The 24692-nt window shown below is 46.7% G+C and overlaps 3 protein-coding genes across 3 annotated transcripts; 2 read left to right on the forward strand and 1 right to left on the reverse strand.

Annotated features, from left to right (window-relative positions):
• The first annotated feature begins 373 nt into the window (after nucleotides 1–373).
• Nucleotides 374–4284, forward strand: LOC124650451 (protein DETOXIFICATION 27-like). Its single transcript, XM_047189975.1, has 2 exons — nucleotides 374–867; nucleotides 4256–4284. The coding sequence occupies exons 1-2, from the start codon at nucleotides 486–488 to the stop codon at nucleotides 4282–4284; spliced, it is 411 nt and encodes a 136-aa protein (XP_047045931.1). The 5' UTR covers nucleotides 374–485.
• A 3944-nt stretch (nucleotides 4285–8228) lies between these two features.
• Nucleotides 8229–8678, forward strand: LOC124650463 (zinc finger protein 4-like). Its single transcript, XM_047189984.1, has one exon. It carries the CDS (start codon nucleotides 8229–8231, stop codon nucleotides 8676–8678), a length of 450 nt encoding a protein of 149 aa, XP_047045940.1.
• Nucleotides 8679–14550: 5872 nt separating this feature from the next.
• On the reverse strand, nucleotides 14551–21399 carry LOC124660920 (protein MULTIPOLAR SPINDLE 1-like). The gene is made up of 11 exons (XM_047198804.1): nucleotides 21185–21399; nucleotides 21056–21113; nucleotides 20839–20988; nucleotides 20674–20733; nucleotides 20426–20508; nucleotides 20265–20322; nucleotides 19330–19458; nucleotides 17189–17378; nucleotides 15654–15724; nucleotides 15006–15216; nucleotides 14551–14846 (listed from the first exon to the last, which is right to left on the reverse strand). Exons 1-10 carry the CDS (start codon nucleotides 21362–21364, stop codon nucleotides 15032–15034), a joined length of 1164 nt encoding a protein of 387 aa, XP_047054760.1. The 5' UTR covers nucleotides 21365–21399; the 3' UTR covers nucleotides 14551–14846; nucleotides 15006–15031.
• Between the last annotated feature and the right edge of the window lie 3293 nt (nucleotides 21400–24692).

The following is a 24692-nucleotide window of genomic DNA, read 5'->3' on the forward strand; positions in this document are numbered from 1 at the left end:
ACTCTTGTCCCCCAGATCTTGGCTTCGCGATGGCGGCGGCTCTGGAAGGTTTCGCGTACCGTGGCTTCCTCTGTAAGGGTTTTCGATACGGAGGCTTTAAATAGGCGAAGAGGCGGCGCAGGAGGGTCGAAGGGGCGACCACACCATAGGGTGGCGCGGGCCCAGCCCTGGCCGCGCCACCATGTCATCCGGGGCCCACAGGGCCCCTCTCGGCGGCTCTCGGGTGTTCTGGATGCTTCCGGGCAAAATAGGAACCTGGGCGTTGATTTCGTCCAATTCCGAGAATATTTCGTTACTAGGATTTCTGAAACCAAAAACAGCAGAAAACAGGAACTGGCGCCCACCGCGGGACGGACATCTCCCTTCTCCCAAACCAAATCGGCAACACACCTCGATCATCAGAAACCTCCGAGACCCAGCCACCCTGTAGGGGCCCAACAGCAACGAGAAGAGAGAGATAGGCTTCGATCGGTCCTTGCTCCGCCATGGCCGACCGGAGGGCCGACGACGAGGAGCGCCGCGCGGGCCTCCTCAACGGCGACGCGAAGAAGGCGGACTGGCAGGTGCTGTCCGCCGCTGCCGCCGCCGGAGGGGACGACGACGACGAGTCTGATAACAGCAAGCTCGGGCGGAGGGTGTGGGCGGAGTCGAAGAAGCTGTGGGTGATCGTGGCGCCGGCCATCTTCAGCCGCGTCGTCACCTTCAGCATGAACGTCATCACGCAGGCCTTCGCGGGCCACATCGGCGACCTCGAGCTCGCCGCCATCTCCATCGCAAACACCGTCGTCGTCGGATTCAACTTCGGCCTCATGGTACGTACGCCCCCATGTTTTCATCCCCCACTTAATTTCCATCCGTCCTTCATTGGTTCGTTCGTCTCGTCGTTCCGTTCCGTTCCGTTACGGCCGGACGATCTTCCCGATATGGTTAGTACTTGCTCCAGCGCAGCAAATCCACGTACGGAATCTCAAATGTTTCCAGCGAAACATGTCCACCAAAACATGTCCACCAAAACAGCTGCCTATTTGCGACCCACAAGAATTAGCTTGGCCTGAGCTGGCTGCCGTTAATTCGATCACTTCGGCATCTTGTTAATAGGTTAGTTCCAGAAAATGCACGAATATGACATAAAGTGTGCATAAAACATGTAGGTATCATCAATAAAGTAGCATGGAACATAAGAAATTATCGATACGTTGGAGACGTATCACTTGCTTATATATGTTGGGTGACACATCATGTACAATTGTCCTTGTTGAGCCTATTGCATATTATTGATATCTTAGTTGTTGGCTCATGTGAGAAATTAATGGACTATCCCATTTTGGGGGAGTGATATGCTTTGTGCATTTCACAAGCCTAAAATGTGCGACATAATGAATTAAAATCCTATAATGTCCATAAATTATCTCACTTGGTTCTTATTTGCCTCTTGCACGAAAATTGTTTTAATCACATTATGGGGGAGTATTGTGCTTTGTGCATCTTACAAGCCTAGAAAATGTGAACACTTGAGGTTGTGTCACATAGAATTGATATTTTAGATTATCTTGTTCCTATGTGACATGTTTGCTCAAACAAATCCCATTTTACCATATGCTTTCTTTGTTGTGAAGATAATCTTGGACATACTCACAAACTACCATATGGATATTTCCTAAATACCTCTTGTCCTTGGACAATTGGTAATAAATTGTGTGGTATTGTTCCGGATCATCCTCACATTTGGCTCATGTACTCAGTTGCTTCATTTCTTGCCAAGAATTTGTTGTTGTGGGTTTGACTCCCATGTGTCTTCCTTGCTTCTTATGTATTTCCTCTTTTCACTTGAACCTTGTCAGTGTTTTGATAAACAATGGTAGAGCGATGATCCCGCATTTGTGCATTTTGTATTCAAATGCAAAATCTTAATTAGTGCACAAATTTTGGGGGAGCTCTCCTATGTTTGCTAGAACACTCCCTTGTTTCAAGAATTTGACTTTGGAAGACAAACCTTTTCTTTTCAGTACTTTTGTGCCATCATGAAAAGCGTTGAGGGTTTGGTTTATTTGGAACCTTGCTTTCTTTGGGAGTTGGTTATCTCATTACTTGATTTTTGGTTTTATTTTCCTAAAATGAGATAAGTCCTTGAGCATGCTTGTTTTGGATATCTTGCTCTATTTCTCTTGTACCTATCTTGTGTGTGCATGTTTCTTTGTGGATAAATATCTTTGTGATGTTGTCCACTTAGAGAAACTTATATACATGAGAGATGATGCATTTTCTTTTGATATCCATCTTTGTTGGAGTCCATTCCTTTTCTCTTGTTTATCTCTTTGGTGGCTCCACAAAGAATTTGATATGAGTGCTCATTTTATCCTATTTGCATCTTCAAGCACTCATAGTTGATTTTGGCACATGCTTTGAGTCATCTTGTGGGAGTGATGATGCCATGCTTGTGCACCTTATTCTTCAATGCAAATTGTTTATCTTGTGCACAAACTTTGGGGAGCTTCCACATATTACTTAGAGCATATTGTTGGTTCATTGATTGCTTGCTTCATTTGTCGAAGCTTTCTCACCTTCACATCCTCTTGCAATCTTTGATCCTCAATATAGTTTGAGTTCCTCCGAATATTCGTAATTGAATATGTGCATTTGAGTTCACTCACAATTATGAGAAATGCACAACTTATGGAGGAACGCTCACTATATTGGCCTTCCAAACCTTTCGTCCATTTTGGCAATCGATGCCAATGGGGGAGAAGTTTGGAGGGTTTAAGGGAATTGCTTTTGTTGGTTCTTAAGCATTTGCCTTTCATGCCTTGCATTTGTTGCTTTGCATGGTTTAATATTTAGAGGATACTCCGCTAGGTTTTAATTGCCGGTATATGCAATGAAATTCAAGTTCATTCACACATGCATATATTATGGGGGAGTTTGTTCTAAATATTCAACTTGGGTTGTTCGCTAAAATTTCATATTTAAACCCTCTCAAAGAGATTGTCATCAATTACCAAAATGGGGGAGATTGAAAGAACATGTCCATTGCCCCATGTGTGGTTTTGGTAATTGATGACAATCCCTATGTACTAACGGTTGCATTGAGAATCAATCTTAAGTCAAGTCCATAGCCATGTGTTGGACTCAAGGTTGCAAGATGGAGAAGACGGAGTACAATGATGAAGATGGTGTCGAAGAGAGACGAAGACGGTGTTGAAGATGAAGAGAGAAGACGGCGTAGAAGATGAAGAGAGAAGACGGCGTTGAAGATGGATGAAGACGGTGGCGTGCGTACAAGATGGAAGAAGACGGTGGCGTGTATGTTGGAGGAAGACGGTGGCATGTACAATCATGAAGACGGAGCTTGCCGACTCGAGTGGAACGCGCAAGGACAAGGTTTGTGCTCGATAGGATAGTGGATCGCATCATCGGAGAGAGCTCAAACCTTGCATGCATTGCATCGTGTTTCTTGGTTCTTCTTGGTTCTTATCCATGAAACGGATTCCGGTTGCATCGCATGTTGCATGTGCAAGGGTGATGATTTTCCCGATACATCATATTGAGAGGTTACACCTCTATGACCATGATAAAATCATCACCCACTCTTTTCCATGATTTCATCATGTGAGAAGGTAGCTCTTGTCGTCCTCTTTCCAACAAAATTGGTTTCACCGCATTCCGAGTTTCCTAGCTCAAGTTATGCATTTTACCGTTGCCTCTTATTTGATAAAGAAAAGAAAAAAGAAAAAAGGTGGAGCGGTACTACCGGGGCCAGTACCGGCCCAGTACCGTAACAGGCTCTGAGAGCCCCTGGACCCTGGCCGGTACCGAACCGGTACCGGGCCCGGTAGTACCGGTTGGCCCGTTTTCTTTTTTCAGCTGCTCCTCTCTCTCTCTCCTGCACATGGGCCGCCGCCAGCCTCCGGCCCGCCAGCCAGGCCGAACCCCGGCCCCGCACTGGGCCGCTGGCCCGTTACCACGCTGCCTCGCTGCCAGGCCGCCTTGGCCCAGCTCTGCTCTGCTCTGCCCGCGCCTGGGCCGCCGTGCCCTGGCCCATCTCCCGCTCGCTGCACACGCGGCGTGGAGGGCGTTGACCCGCGGGGAGAGCTCGGCTCGATCCCGCGCGGGACTCCCTCGCCGCGTCGCTCGCCCTGCCGTGCCGTTCGCTGCCAGGCTCCATGCGCGCGCTGCCGCCGCATGCCACGCTGGCCCACGCTGCTGCCGCTGCTCCACTTGCTCTACTCTGCTGCGTCTTTCTCTCTCTATTTTGCAGATTTGCCTCAGATTTGGTACAAGCGGTAGTACCGCCCATGTAAGCGGTACTACCGGTTTGGGCCTACTTTTTGACCGTTTTCGTTCAGTTTGCGCGCGAGCGGTGGTACCGCTTTGACAAGCGGTAGTACCGCTCGGGCGCGGATCTGATCGTTTTTCCAGCCCAACGGACATATTTTGGAGCCCCCTATTTATACCTCTCTTCCACCTCCGACCCAACTACTTCTTCCCCTCCATTCTCTCTCCTCCATTGTTGACCTTGAGTTGTTTCTTCCTCCTCTTGATCCCCCCATTATTTGTTGCATATTTTTGGGGGAAATGAGAGAGGAGATCTAGATATAGAGCTTCACCAATTGAATCCCTCTCCAAGTGAGGGGATCTTGCTAGATCTAGATCTTGGAGTTGCTTCGTGTTTCACCTCATATTTGTTCTTCCTCCCTTATTCCCCCAACTTTTGTAGCTTTGTTGGAATTTGAGAGAGAAGAACTTGGGCATCTTAGTGGTGTTCTTAGCCATTGCATTAGGTGCATCGGTTTGGGTTCTCTCCGGGGTTTCGGTCTCGTAGAGGGCATGTTGACCTTGGTGGTGTTGTAGCCTTAGTGGCCTTGTTACCTTTGTGGTGTTCTTGGAGCCTTTTGTGGCCTTGTAACCTTTTGTGGCCTTGTAGCCTTTGTGGCCTTATCGTCTTTGTGGCGTGGTAGCCTTAGTGGCGTTGTTGCCTTAGTGGAGTGTGGTAGCCTTTGTGGTTTTGGTGCCGGTTGTTGCGCGTTGGTGTCTTGGTGGCTTTGTCGCCGGTGTGGCGTGTTGTAGCCTCTTGTGGCCTTGTACTTGAGAGCCTCCGTGTTGTGGAGTTGCCTCAAGCTTGATACTTGGGTTTGTCCCAAGCTTGTACGGGTTCGGTGACCACCCTCAAGGGTCCCTTAGTGGATCGAGGCTTTTCTCCTTGGAGGAAAGGTTCGAGAAGAATACGGTGGCCCTAGTTGGCTTCTTGGAGTGCCTCGTGCCTCCACACCGCTCCAACGGAGACGTAGCACCCTTGGATGTGAACTTCGGGATACATCGTCGTCTCCTCGTGCACCGGTTACTTCTCAACCCGAGCTCCTTTACCTATGCGCTTTACATTGTGATATCTATCATGCTTGATGCTATACCTATCTTGTTATCACCTTGTTGCTCATCATGCTAGCATAGGTTGTTGGAGCACTTAGGCAAACCCCTAGTTGATAGACTTTGAGCTAAACTAGTAAACACTTAGTTTCTTTCCGCCTAGTTTAGCTCTCAAGTAGAAGTTTTTAGCGACGTCCTAGTACATTCAGTGACAGACATAATTTTTTAGAACAAAATCAACCTTTCAAAAAAGTACTTACAAAAACTTGCATTAGCTAAAAACTCTTCGGTCCGCGACAACAGTTAGTGCATGAAACATATATTCCTATATAAATTAACCTTGTTGAGTACACTGGTACTCATACATTCATTCTAAATCCCCTTGTGTTTCCATTTATAAAACATGTTTTTACATCACAAACGGCACTTTTAAAAAAGTGGGTTCACAAGCACCCAGGTTCTAAAAAGTTGCAACCAGAAGGCAAAGGAGAAGTCTAATACCAAGAGCTAATTTGGAGGAGTAAGAGAACCTCCAATTTTAGTAACCGTAGTATTATTTTTTAGTTTATTTGTCAAGGTAGCAAGGGAATGGATAGCTAATTTAGAGGAGTAAGAACATCTCCAGTCGCGGCCACCAAAGTGGCCCTAAAGGTTTTCGAGGCGCTGAACATTTTATCGGCCCCAGTTGCGCGTTTCAAAGGCCCTTTCCTTCCGACGCGGCCCAATACGCTGTCCGGCGTCCCAAGCCCGTCTCCGCTCCACAGGAGACGCTTCGAGCGCGCCGGACAGAGCGCGAAGCGAGACGGGGGTGGCGGGCCCAACACGTCATTGACACACGAACGACTCCCAACCGTCGCCTACCTCACGAAGGAACTTATTGTCGCGCAACGACGGTGCAGTTTCCACAGAGGCGCAGCGACACGTCTCGTCGCGCCTAGCTCTCTGTGTCGGCGTTAATGCGTGGCACCGCTCCCTCGCCTCCCTCCGGCGTATAAAATGGGGTGCTCGTGCATCTCTCCTCACACAAACCCTAGCGCCTCTCTCCCAAACCCTAGCTGCCACCATCTCAGGAGTCGAGGGCCATTCCATGGTTGGTAGAGGTCGAGGTCGAGGTCGCGGCCGTGCTGGAGCAGAAACGCCTCCACGGTCGCCAGCGCCTGCGCCGTCGTCGTCTTCCGAGAGGGAGTGGGAGTTCGAGTTCATCGTCGTCCTCAATATCGACTCACTCGGCATCCAGAGGCTGCCGGACAAGTTCGCCGAGTTCGTCGCCGGCAAGGAACCGGCCGCGTTGTCGCTGTGGGAGGCTAGCTACGGCTTTTGCCGGTGGCTGGTGGATGTGATCTTCGACGGGCGCGGCAAGATGTACCTCCACGCCGGCCGGGAGAAGTTCGCGTGCTCCCACGACCTTCAAGCCGGTTGCGTGCTCAACTTCTACTACCAAGGCGGCGAGGAGATGAGCGTGAAGGTGTTCGACGACACGTCCTGCCGCCGGCACTACCACTGCGACGACGACGAAGACAATGATTGAACATGGCGAGTGTTCTTTCTTTGCATAGAAGATGGCCGTCGGCAAATTGAAGCCACTAGTGTAGGTTTCTGGATGTTCTTCCTGCGCATCGAAGAACAACAACCGGGCACTCTCGCAACTAGTTGAATTTTCCAGTTTGGATGATTGTGAGTGCCTGAGAGTGTTCTTTCTTGGCAGCGAACACATGAAATCTTCGAGGCCAACACTAGTTTGGTTTTCTCATTTTACAATATTTTAACCATGTTCCAAACTACCTATTAGTTTGCGTAATGTTCCTTCTCTCTATTGAAATAAAAATGCAAAAAAAAACAAAAAAAAAAGTTATTTTAATGTTTGGCACGCGTTTGGGAGCCGCGGCTGAGGAGTGACGCCCCCAAACGCGGCACAAAGCAAAGTTGTGTCTCCAAACGATCGATCCGTCGTTTAAGGGCTGCATTGGGAGACGCGACTAGAGATGCTGCAAGAGCACATCCAAATTGTCGTCCAGGCGGCGAGATGACCATGTAGCCGGCCGGTTGGTGGAGATGCGCAAGCGGCACAAGTTCATTGGGGCTACGAAAAAAGGTGGTGTCATATCGCTCGGGCTTTGACCACTAACATTTTACGAATATTGAATAAAAGTATGAGAAGAAAAATAAGGCAATAATAATATCTGAGACAAATCTATAAATATGGTTTTCAAATTCCCATTCTTAATAACTTGTAGTGAAAGATGTCATATCCAAAACAATATGTACATGTGATACAGAGGGAGTAGTTGATTTGATGATTGTGCACACATATACGTAAATATATTTTCGATATAAGGAAAAACTTGTTTGAGCTCACTAATCTTTGGTTTCCCAGTATGGCAAGTGAGACATTTCAGCACGCACGTTCTTCTCTATTGATGATCCTATCTAGTCTCTCTCCGATCCTTAAGCTTGTTAAGGAAGCGTAATGGCTAAATAACCACATGGATTCATCTGCTATCACCATCAAATCTATCAAGATATGTGCCTACATACTCTATATTCGTACACACTGATAAACCAGGTCCTTCCGGCGTAACAGGCGTATTAAATTTACAGGCATGCACCAACCAGCTGCGCGTCTGGTAACTTCAATAATTGCGTGCGCGCTTGACGACTGCCTGACAAACCCCCATACTAAGTCGTCCTCGCACACCTAGCTAAGCTATGTGCAGTCCAGGGCTGCTTGGAGAGCCTGAGGTAAGCTGATACTCGCTCACTCTCCTCCTGTTCGGCTCTGCTATATATGCCGCGCGCACTGAACGCTAGCAGACTCAAATTATCTTCTTACCTAGCTCACCGATCGATCTATCAATAGCCACCAAGAAATGGGGAGTGCGAGGGTGCCGGCCGGCGACGTGAACATGGACCTGGGGTTCGTCCACCTGACGGCGGCGGCCGCCAGGCATCCGCGGACGGCGCCGCCGGTGGCTGCGGTGGACGCGGGCGACCGGACCTTCTCCTGCACCTACTGCCGGCGCAAGTTCTACAGCTCGCAGGCGCTGGGCGGCCACCAGAACGCGCACAAGCTCGAGCGCAGCCTCGCCAAGCGCAGCCGCGAGCTCTCTGCCGCCTCATCGTCCCCGCCCACTTCCGACTTGATCAGTTGGTACTCGCCGTTGGGTGGAGGGGATAGTGGCGCTCAAGCGGCAGGGTCGGCCGCCGCCGCCGCGGCCGTCGTCAGCTGGATCGCCGAGGGTGGGCGCCGCCGCTACGGGCACCGCGTGCACGCGGCCGGCGAGGGCGACGACGGCATCGACCTGTCGCTCAAGCTGTAAGGTGCATCGACATGCACGGCATGCGTGCGCACGTCGTCCATAATGATGTCGATCGATCGACCAGCTGCTAGCTTGCTATCTTGTACGTTCGTACTTATACTACGTACGTACGTATCACAGTTGCTCTGTGCATGCATGACAGGACCTTACTGTTAAATGCTTTGATTTGATGTTTGTTTAGTAACAATATGTATTTTCACTGCTCCAGTAATCGGATCAACTAGCTCGATGATGCCCTACGTTCTCGATAAAAATGTATGTAAATTTTGTCTCGAGACAATGCAATGTGAATATGGAACAATTTTTTTACGGTAAAAAAATATCCATGATGACCCCTCCGTTTTGAATTATAAGAGTGTGGACTACATACGAATTGAAATAAGTGAACAAAGACACTGAAATGCGCAGATACATACGATTCAGAAAAAACTAGTACTAGTGAAATTCAAAACGGAGGGAGTACTATACAATACAAAACTGTGTCCGCCTTCCGCGCATTCTACTACCATGTCCCGTGTCGGATATCTACTGCATCCTAGGGGGTGCACAAGATCTGGTAGAAACAAATTTATTTGTAAAATGTAACTTTTTTCACCATATATGCCCTCCTTATCAAGTTTTTTTTCCTGTTGATGCACCTTCTAGGCACCCTGGTTCCCGGTTCCAGATGTTGTAGCTCCGCCACAGACCCTTGTTACCAATGCACAATAACACCTCTGATTTGTTGTAAATTAAAAAATAAGAATGAGAGATCTGTCTATAAACCTAGAAAAAATAAAACGCAAATTTTATACACACATAGAAAATAAAAAAGAAAAGTATAGATAAAGACAAAAAAAATCAGAAACACTATCGAAGCTAAATTTGTAATGGTAGACCGAGTATGGAATTGAGATTTTAAGAATGTCATAAGAACATATCTTGTCAACTAACTCAATATTTATTAAAAGAAATCATAACTTTCTAGAGGTGCTACCGTGCATTAGCAGTGTATAGCACCCCAAAGTGCCTATAAGGCCGTCCACAACGTGTGCTACTTTCGGTGCCCAAACCAAGTTTGGGGCATCAATGGCCGGTGCCCTACGCTGCCCAGCCGGTGCCTCAAAAAAAATTTAGGGAATCGGAGCACGTAGAAGAACCGATGCCCCAACTCAGCGGTAGATAAAATATAGTTCTTTTCATGTTTAGCTGCAGCGTCTCTTCCCTCTATTCAGCTCCTTCCCTTGTCCACAAGTGCATGGATGGTTAGCTCGATGCATTCTTTATCAATGTGGGGTCAATTTCTTTATACCAGGCGATGCCCTCCATTGCTCAGCCGGTGCCCCAAAACATCTGTCAGGGCATCGCTGCTCTTTTCAGATTTCGGGCACCTCCTACGCTGTGGAAGGCCTAAGGCTAACATTTCTCGGTTCACCTCTGCGGTGTATCACGGATTCACATTCGATCTCATTTCTTGGTCTTCCTTGGGCATCGACAGTCCATGTGATTACCATTCATTTACTTAAGTGGCTTTCTGTTGCAGAAACGTATGAACATGGGTCAGTGCAGTCGTTAGCTAGTCCTTAGATGGTGTTAGCTATGGCCTATAGACGACTCTCTTCTCTTCCTTTACTTACTTACCGGCCGGTGTCCTTTGTTTGTCAGATACTTTTGTGCTAGTCACACGACATGCAAAGCAAGCCTGCAATTAATGGCTCCAGTGACCTGGACAAGCTAATTGCAACTCTCCTTGCTGCAGTATACAACAAATAGAAGAAAAATGTCAGAGCGTTCTCATTTCAAGGCTAGCTAGCTAACCATCTCACTGTTCCCTCTCGTATCTTCTCATTGAAACTATCCTAGTACATCATGTGGCCAACAAACACACAGTGCAAGGGCAATGCATGCTGAAGCAACCGTTTTGGACAAAAGTCCAAGAGGCCTTCACCAGATGTCGAGCGAGTTATCTTCACATGCAACTAGCGTATATTTTTCTCATATGTTCACATCACTCTAGCTTACGTGTGCAAGCACACCAGTTAAATACACCACTCCCCAACTAATTAATATCAGAAACACGAGGTGTTTCTGCAACTAGTAATACTTCTCTTTCCAGCTGCGTGTACTTGCATTGCATACAGGTGACACAAACACTGGCCAGACATCCAGTACCTCAATTACATTGCTGCCTGGACCGTTAGAATTGATCCAGATATCTCAAGGACCACATGGCCGATGGACATGATGCCGCCGTCCCAAGAGGCATTTGGACAAACCGGTGGGATGCAGGACACTTCCATCGACTTGTCTCCATCCATCGGCTTATCATATGTTATCTCTCGTGTCATCTGGTAGTCACGTACGGTTGCTAGCTATATAATGTATCACCATGATTTCTAGGGAAGTACAGATTATGGTGTGTTTGTATTACCGTGGAGTGAGCTGATATTGCATCGATCGGTTGGAATTCAAGAACATCACCGAACATATTACCGGTGGGAATCAGACAATAGTCTTCAGTCTGAAAACCGACGTAGCGGCGGAGACACGATGCTTTGGATTGGGCAATAATTGGCAGGAATTGCTCTGGGTTTAGACCTGTTCGTTTGAGGATTAGAGTCTGTGCTTGGGCCTTGGTACCCAGGGTATGCAAGCGTTCTAGAATGTAGATTACTGACAGTTTGTCACGACGACTTGCCACACTTCTTGAACTATTGCTTGCCTTAAATCCCCTAAGCGCATGTGTTGACCTAGAAATTACATAGTTACCAAAAGTGTTTTTGCGTGGATTTCCAGCAATTGCCTTAACCAGTGATAACCACATCGTGCAATCACTTTTTTTTTCGAAATGGGGCAAATATCGCCCCAGCTTCTGCATCCAAGGGATGCACACGGCTTTTTATTAGATTATTCACAACACCTTACAAGAGCAATACAAAAGATCAAACTCGAAGCCACCTCACTAGACGTACAGAGGGATGAAGTGGGTGACAATTCACCAACCCACATCAACAAAAAACCAAATGCCTTCCCAAGCCGCCCAATAGCAGATGAGAAGCACATCCAGTCAAGCAGACTCCCAGCATACGCCAACGCCTACGCCATAGAAGTTGCTACCGCCGTCTTCCTCGACTCCATCTTCAAGAGAGATCATCGCATCGACCATGCCAGGCCTGCCATCGATGCCGCCACGGCGCCAGACGACTCCACCATCCTGCGCGAGTCCATCACACTGCATCCGTCCCGAGACACCACTGCACCATGCCGCGGCGACTCGACGACGCCGACACAGCGAAAGCACACCGCTCCACCTCAGCACCACCGCTATCCGTTGTTTGCTCCAAAAACGATGCCCCCAACAGGGAGAACGGCGTTGCGCGCCGCCATCGTCCGATCCGGGAGACCCGGGTCTAGGATTTCCCCTGGAGCAGCCCAGGCGAAGAAACGCAGGCTGCAGAAACAATGCCTTCAACAAGGTAACGACGAAGCACGCCGCCATCATCCGCCAAGACCGAAGTCCGGCCGGCTTTCACCGGCAGCTGCGCCGCCATCGGGAGCTAGGCGACGGATCGCAAGATCCGCCACGGCTAGCCACACAACTAGCCGATCTCCTCCGGCGAGAGAGAAGACCACCACCGCGGTGCCACGGTCGGCAACACCGACGCCCGCCACCGCCACCCTGGTCGGCGCCGTCACCACCATCGCCATCCGGGGCCGCCGCCCTTGGTGCCGTGATCCCGGCTCTCGAGGAGGAGCAGCACGAGATCCACCCCCATCCCCACCCGCCCGGCCATGCCAAGGCGAGGAAGGAGGAGAGGACCGCGCCAGGGTTCGGGGCCGCGCCGCCGCCCCCATTACCGCCCTCCCGACGAGGCCACGGCGAGGAACGACGGAGAGGGCTGCGCCGCCATGGCCAGGGCCGCGCCGCCGCCCCCAACACCACCCGCCCGCGCCGCCATCAACCAGAACCGGGACCATCCCCCCGGCGCGAAGGCGTGCCTCCTACCGCCGCACCAGGGGACCATGCGAGGATCCCCGCCGCCCCCATCACCGGCCGCGCCAGGCTTCGCCGGCGGCGGCCTCCGGGGACGACGAGGAGGAGAGGGGAGGAGGAGGGGAAGGCGGTGGCGGCGGCTAGGGTTCGCCCGAGTCGCCCTTGGAGGAGGACGACCCGTGCGTCCTTCAGTTAGAATTCCCATCGTGCAATCACTATGTAGCTTCATTTACAGAGTTTAACATCTGATTTGATGTGCATCAGAACTAGTCTTGGACACATTTCCAAACGTTGTTTCACTTCAGGTCTCAAGTATAGAAGAAAACCTCTCTCAATTCAGTAAGTCCTTCCAAGGGTTAACGGTCTGGTTTTCCTAGTAAGCCTCAGCAGTGAGTTAACCTATCAAGTAACGTGTACTCGCCGTCGTCTAGCTCATTTTCGTTCAAATGTCAATAAGAAGATGAGTGAATCGTGTATCGAACCTGGGATTCAGATGTTTCACAGTCGGGGAAGAAGGCCAAATTCAGGCCCTGGAGCTCACGACTCTTGTCAATTGCAATTGAGACGCTAGATGCCGGATCATATCGGTGTCCATGAAAAGGACCTTGCATTGATCAAGCATAGAGGCCTGTCAATGAGGTGAAGAGGGCGGCTGAGCTTAACCAAGATATACAAAGAATTTTAAGAGCCTCAGAATGATTAGCTGTCATCTCTCTTCATGAGAGTTGCTGTTGTTATGCAAGTATAGAAAGGGGGCAATCATAGCTGTCAACTAGAAAGGTGATGTAACTCTACAAACACTGATTTGGACAATAAAGCTAAGTAGGGCTTATCTACTTGTCTTAGGGTGAGGAGTGCAAATTCATTCTTTCCCAAATTAAGAGTGGAAGTGTTTCTACTGACGGCTAGACCTTGTGTGCCCAAACCTAACTCTCCGTTCCTTGATATAAGCCATATAGTTTTTTTAGAAAAAATCCAAAATATAAGATATATCATTGTATCACTTGTATGGAGGATTTTTTTTTAGAAATTTTATTATGTTTACTTATTTAATGTGAACTCCTCTATTTTCTCACGTCAATTAGTCATGAGTAATCTTGCCCAAATCTGCTCTAGCTTTGCCTCCAAGTGTGTTCTTTAATATTCGTGCCAAAAACTATACGGCTTATTACCTTCCATAAAGATATTCTGTGGCGCTTGCTGTTCTCACTATGTTACTGAAACATAATTGAAGCTCACAGTTGCAAACTAATATAGCTAACACTGTTAAAACTAAGTTATTCGCAGATGCGAAAAGGCATGCAGCATCTGTCCAAGTGTCCATATTTCTCAAGGGAAACAATGTACAATTGTGCTATAAACATATTAGATTTTGTAACAATTATTGGATACAGGGAGAGAATGAGGATGATTGTTTGTTGGAGTAATTCCAGTTCCAGAAAGCCATTGTTTTTTTTCAGACATAAGGAGTCTAACGGGATAAGAATTGTAAAGCAAGAAGTTATTTGTTGAGTAAAGTGTCGCCAAAACATGCCAAGTTATTTAGTTTGGCCTCACCAGTTGACACTGATTTCAACACGACAACTAGAAATGAAGAAACATGCACATTAAGAGTAACAGACAACAACGCCCATTGCACGGCGCACACAAGGCCTTGCACTATCTAAGTTAAGAGAAGTATTGTTCCCCTGTTTAAAGAAGATACGCCATGATCATGCATACTTATGAATATCACACAACTGTACTGGAGTCAACAGCTTGCATCTTTTTGTTGAGCATCTAGATAATTATTAGAAAATATGATCAGTTTTTTTTGTTCTTTATATAGTTTGAAACTACGAAATATACTTGCAAGACTCTAGAGTCTCAAGAGTAAAAGACATGGAGTGCAAAGCAAGATTGTGAAGTGAAAGGTGTTGCAATTATATATACTGATGAAACAAACAATTCCAACAAATGGTAGATACACCATAGATTCTTAAGTTTCTCTTATATGCCAGAATCCATATATAAAAGTTTCTAGAATAATTAATTCTAGTACATAAATGGTTACAGTAAAGTGATTCGCAGTAACTACACATCCACACGTGATGGGAGTTAATATAACATACTTTGGCTATGTCTTGGTTCCTGGCCATACAATGAGGAAAAGAACAGCAGCAAGCTGCTGTAACGTCTTACTGTAGGTAAGCATCCTGAAATTGACTATGCGAGTATTAGATAAGAATGAGACGATATGTGGTTCCAGAATAACAGCAAAACAGAAAACTATTAAACATGTTGACTACGATAGCTAATTTCTCGAATGAAGGCGAACTGCAAACATGTGAGTCAAGTGATTTGTGAGTAAATACATTGGCAAGTCTTAGGCTGGACGTTCTCAGCACAGGAGTTTGGAGAAGACGTCGGGGTTCAGCTTCCCCTGATGGGCAGCAGGAGCCACCTCCCTTGCCAACCTTCCAACCACTCGCTCAATGTACACAACATACAGCCCATTTATGTTTTCTAGGACTTCCAAGTCTTTGCGTGCCTTGAGAATAGATCTGACCCATTCTTCAAAAAAATCTGGAAAATAGTCATTTGATCAGACTCTTGCAATGAACTGTCAGGAAGATGCAGCATACCATGATGCAATGAAGCTCGCTTTGTAGTGGCATTATATGAGTGTACTTTTCAGTATTCATCAATGCAGATTTGTGATTATAGATGCACAATGTAACGCATATACTAAAATCTCTTACTGGGGCAATTATAGCATGTAATATGTATGAGGTGCTAGAGTGTAGCTCATAATTATAAATATAGTATTGAAACCAAAGTCATTTAACTGCAAAAGACTGAACCAGTAGAATCCAGTGAGTCAAAATTGTATGTGGATATGACGCAATTTCTTATCAAATAAACTGGCTCTGATAGTTTTCGCACTGTCATGTTGAATTCAACACCATTGGTAAAACATAATGGACAGGGAAAAGGGTAGCCAGGGGAAAGAAAACACTAACTTTTGTCAAATTGCTCGCAACATAGCCAATTTTTTATGTAATCAGATATGAGAAACTCGATTAATTGAATCCTGCAATGGATAGTGATCAAGCACAATATACAGTTACACAGTTTAGAATCAAAATAACAACAAATATCTTGGGAGAAGCAGAAAGTATTTATTTCCAGATAATAAAAATTACTCCCTCCAATCCATAATAAGTGTCTTGGTTTTAGTTCAAATTTGAACCAAAACCACGGCTTACTATGGATTGGAGGGAGCAAAAAGTTTTGCATCAACTGGAAGAATCCCCAAGAATGATGCGACTGGAGATCATAAATTCATAATCACAATCATATTTCTAGTGAGCCTGAAAGAACAAGCACACTAGCTGCATCATGACTCAAGAGTACGACTAATATCATCAAGATCGATGTTACTGGAATATCAGAGTACAGCTTGTGTTAGCTTAATGTGATGCAGATAAGGGAATGCATCTCATCTGAAACTACATTATTATCAGAAAAGAAAACATGTAACCTTACGACTATAGGCTACATAGTATATTTACTGACAGCCTGACATTACTTACATGACCTAATAGATAAGTACTCCCCCGTTCCATAATATAAGATGTTAGTACATCCAATATTGGTTGTAGTAACATCCTATATTATAAGATGGAGGGAGTATTTGTTAACAAAGATTGTCTACCAAGATTATGATGGATTATCACTATATAATACCTGAATAATCATTATCTAGCAATATCCATACAGGAAACTACACCTTCTGCCGGTATAGAGATCTTGTTTTAGACATGAGCACAGATTGCATTCTACAATTTGCAGCTTTGATCATTATTTTGTGTGAATATGTTACTATTTAGTTATAAAAAAGAACGGTGTGAGCATATTTTCCATCACATATCTAATGGCAATTTTTTTATATTTTACTTGTCAAGATAGAGAAGTTTGGATATAAGCTTTCTACGCCATCATGTATTTCTGAAAGGACGTGGCAGGAAGTAGCGATGTTGCCTCCTTCAAATGTTCAGTTAATTCTTCACATATCTATCTATACAGACAGCAATATCAACAAGATAAAGGAATAAACTTGGAATCAGTGAGACTACTGAAGTTGTTGCACATGGAAGATGCCAGAAGTTACAGGTGCCAACTAAATGGGCTATAGCTTGTTAATTAACCAAATTTGACAACCAACACCGAATTAATGGGTAACTGATCGGCCATTCAGAGCATTTTTCACAAGCTGGAAATAGTAGCCTTCTGTAAACAATTTTCTATAGCTCACTAAATGAGTAAATGACTACTATTGCACATGTAAGAATAGTTTCCCTGTGCAAACTGCTACTTGGTATGTCATACATATTTCAGCGCTAAGGTGTCAAATACCTTTTGTTCTAAACAGGTGAAGTTAAAATGGATACACTGGACTGGAGTACTGGACAGTCATGATTGCCCTAAGTGGACAAATCAATAGTCTTCTATTGTAATCTAAATTAGAATGTATAGAAGATCAGCTGAAGCTTACATAATGAACATATTGCCATGCATATCAGGGAAGGAATCATCAAACGGATCTACCAGAAGTAACATTTCTGATAGATTTGAGATCTTTTGAGAAACTACAAGGATTATCCGCTGACCAATGAACTCTTCCTGTCCTAACTTCCGGAACAAGTGCTGCACAGAAAATTGGGCATCTGAGCAGTCAACTGATCCTGCGAAGTGTTGAACAAAATGGAAAGAATCAATGTGTGCTATTTGTAATATCAGGAGCACAGATATGGCTGTGAATTTTTTTTTTTTTTTTAAACGGAGGCAAAAGCTTTGCCTCATTCATTCATTAAGCAGAAGGTGCCCGGTTTTTAGGAGAAAACCGGGCGAAAACCAACAACAACGGTGCCAAAAGCACCCCCACAGCCACACACACACCCCGCCCCAAGGGGCACACCTAGCCATCCTGGCTACCCAGTGTGGTTTACTCTTCAATCAAATGACCAAAATAACTACATTAATCTGTTGACGTAACCACTCAGCAGATCCGACCAAATGTAAAAGAACATATTGATATGATTTGCCTATAAGTAAGAATGTAAAACAAACACCATGGAGTCTATAACTAATTTGTCATACCTGGTAGGAGTTCCACACGAAGTGCGAGTTTAATTTTAATTCGTAAGATGTACTCTATGCTCCTTACTGGACATCATATAAAGCACTGTTCAAAAACTAGGCCGATTCAACGATTACTAGGCCGATTAATCGCTACTAGGGGCTTGACTGTGTCGATTACCATTAATCTCTTGTATTAATCCTTTAGCCGATTAATCAGTCTGAAAGTCCGATTACTAGGTATTTTTCCGATTAACTACCACACTTGGTCAAAAAAGTTACAATATTTTCAATGCATATCGCTAATACAGGCGCTACCCCTCCCCAATAAAGTAGATTTTGCGAAGCTCCCGCTTGATTGCAGCCTCCAGTAGCTTCATTTCCACTATTGCCAAATAGTTTCTTGCCCTCCCAGACCAGTTACTCATAGTTTTCCAGACCTCAGATACAGGAGCTCGATCACCATGAGGAGCTCGTCCAGGAACTGGAGGGCGCCTTCAATAGGTTAGGTGGTTGAGGTGTAAGAGGGTTCGTACCCTAGGTAGGTGGTGGGAGAATATAAACTTCAGAGGCAAGAGGAGAAGAAGTGAAAGGAAGGAACGCGGCTTCGGCTAGTGGATCCTGATTCGCTCCTGACCTTAAAGATTAGGTCATGGAGGAGAAGCGTACAAGTTTTTCTAGGATTTTAGGCTTTAGAGAAGTAGGGAGAGACATATAGAGGCTCATATACTATTATTTTTATTGTATAAATTGTTTTAAGTACTAATTTGTGTAGGTTGCACCGATTAATAGCCGACCGATTAAATCAGTTAATCGTCCGAATTCCGATTAATCGCTACTCCCAAGCCGGCCGACCAGTTAACGATTACCGATTTCCTTAACATTGATATAAAGTAAACTAATATTTGTTATGTTTAGTTGGGACAAATTTTTATCGTAAGACTCTGCTTGGTTCAGCCTTTTTTAGCCCAAACCGGTGTGAAAATTAGCTCCCTTCACTTGGATTGTCGTGAATTTTCTTCATCATTTATTTTCTCGCACTCGTTTCCTGCTGGGGAGACCCGTAAAATCTCACGGACCAGTCCACGCGCTAATTAAAACCAGGGGCACAACGAAACAGGGACATAAATGTTCAGGGCTGGCAAATTAAAAAGATAAACGAAGAAGGGCCTAAGTTGGAATGTAAAACCAAAATGTTACTGTCAGCCTAAAATATCTCCCAGATTGCCAAAGCATATTATCGATGATTTACAAAGCCTAACTCAGTGCTGTCCAGGACCCTGAAAAAAATACTACCAGGATCCTTGGAGCATCAAACCAATTGTGCTATATCGTGAAAGAAAGAGCCTGGGCTTGTGGTCACAGCAAATAATTACAATTTTAAAACACAATATGGAGTTACGGACCAACAAGAATAACTTGTGGACCGGAAATCCATATCAAGCTTAAGTTTGCATTGCATCATTCTGTCAGACAATCACCTTGTGTATACCCTTTTGCAAGAATATTAAAAAAAAACATCTGAAGTACTTAAAGAGCATATCAAATAAGTATCACCTGAATCTGAAGTGCAATTATTTTCAGAAATGGTACACATCCTTTTCATCAAACGTGCTACTAGACCATCGATTATCTCCTCAACCAGTTCCCTTTCCCTTTTTGTTGATAGAATGTTCCTTAGTGAAGCTGAAAAATTACAATTCATAACACACTGTTGTTTCAATCAAATATATATTGAACAGAAAACATTGATAGAAAATTTCATCATTTACATATTGGTAATTATCCCTGGGTCACAGCCTTAGGAAGTCATAAAAGTTTGTTGATCATGCTATAGTGTTGTATGGCTATAGTAAACAGTTAACTGGCAACCAAATATAAGATGACTAAAAGCTGGAAGTGTTTTGTGGACATGTGGCCAGTATTGAACTACATACCCTTGGTTTGCCATGTCAAAACATTGATATTATCAGCAACATAATTTATTCACGTACAGGTAAAATGTGTCTGCATGTCAATTATATCCTGCTTCCTGCTTAAACTGATAACTGGTAACTACTAGGGTACTACAAAACTTGGCCTGAGTGTGCCATAAATTTCATTATTTCAACCCAACCACATCATATCCCACCTACTTGAAGCATGGAAATGTATATAGAGACCAAATAGTGATGGTTCAGCACAAACAGAATGTAGAAGGCTAAAAATAAGTTTGCGCTTTCTTCCTTCGATATTATAATTATGAAAGTACAAATATCTCAACTATAGTAATTCGTTTCGATTAATACACACCAATGCTGTAATATCATGTTTATTATGTTCAAGCAATATGCATAATCAGACTTCAGACTCAGCTGGGAGCAGCCTTACAAGTTACTAGACACATTTCCCTAACTAAGATCTCACTAGATTACACATCACAGATCACACTATGCGTAACTTAGGTAAGTGGGATGGATTAATTATCCGTACAGTAGCAGAATTTGACTCACCCAAAATGAAGTCTACTGCTTGGTGAGAGAATGTTGCAAACGAGGACATGGAGTCCCTCTGCACAAACGAACCCAAGTTCAGAAACAAAAGCTACACTGATCTTACTCACAATGAGAGAGTAAAACTTTACCCACAAAAAAATGAGAGAATGAAATTTTACTTTGGCAAAGATGCCATCTGATAGCTCCACCAGGAAATCAGTTGACAAGCTAAGCTGTTGTATCTCATCCTCTCTATTGAACTCTGCACATCCAAACAATTCAAACGAGGGTCAAGCAGATAAAATTTTCCTGCGGTAACCTCAAACTGGGAGCTGTAATTAAGAGTGGAACGATCCAAACCATGAAATGGCGCACAGTTCATACACACTCGTGCGGAGAAAATAGTTAGAAATGACGGTACACGTACCCATCAAACTACTGACGGGAAGAGATCGATCCAGTCTCCGCCGCTTCTCCTTCCACCGCGCTGTTGCGGTTGAAATTACAGAACAGAAATGTTCAAATTCGAAAGGAAAAGAAATCGCGTTGAGGACAGTTAGTTTCGTGTCGAGCGCAGACTCGGAAACCGTACCCAATCTGAGGAACCTCCTCCGCAGCACCTCGTCGACCCAGTGGTCCCCGCCACCGGGCGGCAGCGGCGGCTGCAGGTCCCCGCACCCGTCGAAGAAGTGGCACCGGCACGACGCGACTGGCGGCTCCGTCTCCTCCCCGCGCACCCCATCTGGCCGCACAGAAAATCTAAGCCACATCAACGGGGCGCTGGAAACCGAACGAACGAACGCGGGTACCTTGGAGGAGCTTGAGCTCTTCGCGGAGGCGGAGGATCTCGCGCTTCCGCTCCTTAGCCTGGGCGGGAGAGAGGGGAGAATGAGGTAGAGGAGGAATTAGGGTCCTGTGGTAAGGGGAACGGATGAGACCTTGCGCTTCCAGTGGATGAGAGGCGGGGTGGAGGTGCCCGCGGCGGCGGCGGCTCTCGAGGGGAGGCGGTTGTAGTGCATGAGAGCCATCGCGAGGGCTGCCTTGAGCGACGGCGAGTCTATCCGGGACGAGGATGCGGCCGGAGGCGTCGCCGTCGGCGGGCGGGAGGCGGGAGCCATGGCGATTTCGGGGAGGGCGAGCGGGAGAAGGGGGACGAGAGCCAGGGCTCAATGAGGGGAAGAAAATCCTATACGACCGGGTCGTATAGGCCAGTTCGCTGGACCACCTTCCGCGGCAGACACGTAGCCAACCGGATCTCAAAGCAGCATGGCAAAACCGGCCCTGTTTCATGCCTACCAAATCCCAATCCATTGCTCCGCAACTTCCAGGAGTATTTGCGCAACCCAGCAGTAAAGCCGACGAGGACAAGCATGCAGAGCTGTCGGCCGACTGCCGCGAGCGAGGCATCGAGGAGGGTTGCCAGGCCGCGGATGGTGCTGCGAGCGGGTGTCGAGGAGGGAGGCCGTGGACAGAGTGCTTTGCTGCGGAAGATTGTGGAGAGCAGAGGGGATCGAGCAGCGGTGCTTCCATAGTTCCATTGCCAGGGACGAGCTGCCGGGGGAAGAGCACTACGGCGGCTCGCCAGTAGCCGCCGGCGGGAGCGGTAGATTGGGGATTCTGAATCGAGGTCAATCTTGCCTATCTGCTTTGAGATACGGTTGTCCACGTGCCGTTTGCGGAAGGTGGTCCAGCGATCTTGGCCATACGACCTGGTCATATAGGATTTTCGCCAGGAGGACTATTTTAATTTTGAAGAAAATAAATAAGGACTGCGTATTAATCGCAACGTTGAAACAGGGACAATTTTGTAAACGACTAAGCCCAACCATAACTGATTTTGCCATTCTTATCCTCCCTTCTCTCGCTCTCCTTCCCCTTCCTCTTCCACCTCCACCCTTTCTTCTGCGACAACACAGCGAGTGCCCGGGTCGATCCCGAGCCCCTTCAGCCGGATTAGCTAGCCGAAGGTGGCAAAGGAGAGACGCCGAAGTAGGTGTACATAGTAGTTTTAGGTCCTATGCTAGGTGCTGGCGTGATGCCGTAGTTTGGCGCGATGCTAGGAGGAGGCGTCTAGATCTCTTGGCCGGGATCTGGAGCCGATTAGTGGTCTTCTTCCTCGACGCGGAGCTCTTCTGGTTAGAGCCGAAGGCGCGCAGGAGGTGGGCGGCCAAATCCTCCACAAATAAAGGGCCATTATCCATTGCTTCGGGTGCCCAAGGTGGGAGCTGGAGGCTTCTCTTCTTCACTCGTCATGGTGATGAGGTAAAAGAGGAGTTTCTAGCGCCGCCAGGAGGGCTACCACGCAAGCAGCAGGGGAGCGACGAAGCAGCTCCCGGGAGCACATCCATATAGAATTGTTTTCATTCCTTCACAAAATAACATAAAAACAAACAAACACATTTGATTCTTAGAAATAGATCGATCTATATGCTCTAAATCCATATACTTTAAATGGATAAAAGAGATACGAATCTTCCGCTCAGCTCAAATTGTAATTGTATCCTTTTCCTTCCGCTTGGACAAGAAGAGATATGAAATATTTGACTAAGACTAGATTTCATTCCACTTTCCTATTTCTCAACAATAACTTTGGCGACCCAGGCTTGGTCGTCGATCAACAAGGTTGTAAGGCAACCGCTCCCACCCTCTTCGTCGGTGACGGTTCCTTCCGGCCGGTGTATGCAGGTCATCAACTACCTCCAGGCTTACATGCCAAGGCGGAGGCCCCTCTGCATCGGCGCAGTAGGATCCCGGCGGCTCACCCCAAGTGGCATAATCCCCGGCGGTGAGCAGCTCGTCTGCGCTGCTATGCGAAGAAGCGGTGGCACTGGAGCTGGACCCGATTGCTTTTGCTTTCCATCTTTTAGGGTCCTTGGTGCAAAAAGTTTGGACTGGTTTGTATTTTCCTTTTTCTTTGTAGTCCTCAATGTAATTGTGGCTCCACCGCTTAATGAATGCTTCTAGGTCCCTCTGGGACCTACCCCTGTTCAAAAAAATCCTCCCTTCTCTCTTATGCTACAGTACCTAAGAGGGCTTCGTGCTCGCCGGGCCAATCCGGCGCCAAACTTGCCGGCGAGGCCGGTCGAGGGAGGTGGAGGAGAGACGCCGAAGCTCCTAGTGTAAATAGTAGGTGTAGGGTTTGCCCATGTGCCGATAATTGGCATTATGCCGTATGGCTTCCGTCGGGTTCTATTAGCCAGATCTGACGGTGGTTGGGGTCTTCTCCCTCGCTATCCATGTGGTGGTGTTGGGGTGGAGGCCTACCGGCCTAGCCTTCAATAAGGCCTTTCCCAGGCGCGCCGTCAGTTGGTGGTTGTTGCCATCTTCTTCAGCATGTCGTGGTGGCGAGGGAAGAAGGGATGGAGGCGTTCGACCGCCTCAAGCTCGTCGCTTGGTGGCTCCCTTTCCTTTGGCGCTCATGCACGACGTCAGGGGGTGGTTCAAGTTGTTCTTCGGTAAGCTCCTCCGGTGGGAGTTCGCTTTTGAGAGCGCGATGGACGGGGGCCTCTTCAATAAGTGTGGTGCTGCTATTCTCTTGATCTCCATGTCCGACGAGGTGATGCTCCTTAAGGCCGGCCGGAGTGGCGAGGGGCAGGACGAGCCTCTACTGGTGCACTACAGATCAAGAAGATGGTGTCTTCAACGCCACACTGCTGGCTTGCGGGTGCTTGATACGTCTCCAACGTATCGATAATTTCTTATGTTCCATGCTACATTATTGATGATATCTACATGTTTTATACACATTATATGTCGTATTTACGCATTTTCCGGCACTAACCTATTAACAAGATGCCGAAGAGCCGCTTGTCGTTTTCGCTGTTTTTGGTTTCGTAAATCCTAGTAAGGAAATATTCTCGGAATTGGACGAAATCAGCGCCCAGGGTCCTATTTTTGCACGAAGCTTCCAGAAGACCGAGGGGAAAGGAAGTGGGGCCACGAGGCGCCGCCACACTAGGGCGGCGCGGCCCTAGTGTGTGGGCCCCCAGTGACTCTCCCGACTCTGCCCTTCCGCCTACTTAAAGTCTTCGTCGCGAAACCCTCTGTACCTGTTACCACCCGATTTTGGCCAAATCAGGAGATGGGCCGTAAGTGAAGATGGGCTTGAAGGACATACACATGAAGCATCTTTGAAGCGGCCTTGTGCTGAGAGTTTGGGCTAAGTGGCCCATGTATCTGTAATATATTAGATCGCGTTGTAATTTAGATTAAAGAGATAGAGTCTGGCCCGTGCACGGTTAAGTGCACGCCTCAATTAGAAAGTCCCTTGGACTATAAATATGTATCTAGGGTTATCAGAAAAGGAGGACAATCATCGTTCAAACAAACACAAAATACGGCGCATCGCCACCCCTTCTCTTCGATGGTTTCTCCCGGGTAAGCACCATGCTGCCTAGATCGCATCTAGCGATCTAGGCAGACGTAAGTTTATTCGTTATCCTTGTA

Source organism: Lolium rigidum, chromosome 1 (assembly GCF_022539505.1).
Source record: "Lolium rigidum isolate FL_2022 chromosome 1, APGP_CSIRO_Lrig_0.1, whole genome shotgun sequence".
NCBI classification, from domain to species: domain Eukaryota; kingdom Viridiplantae; phylum Streptophyta; class Magnoliopsida; order Poales; family Poaceae; genus Lolium; species Lolium rigidum.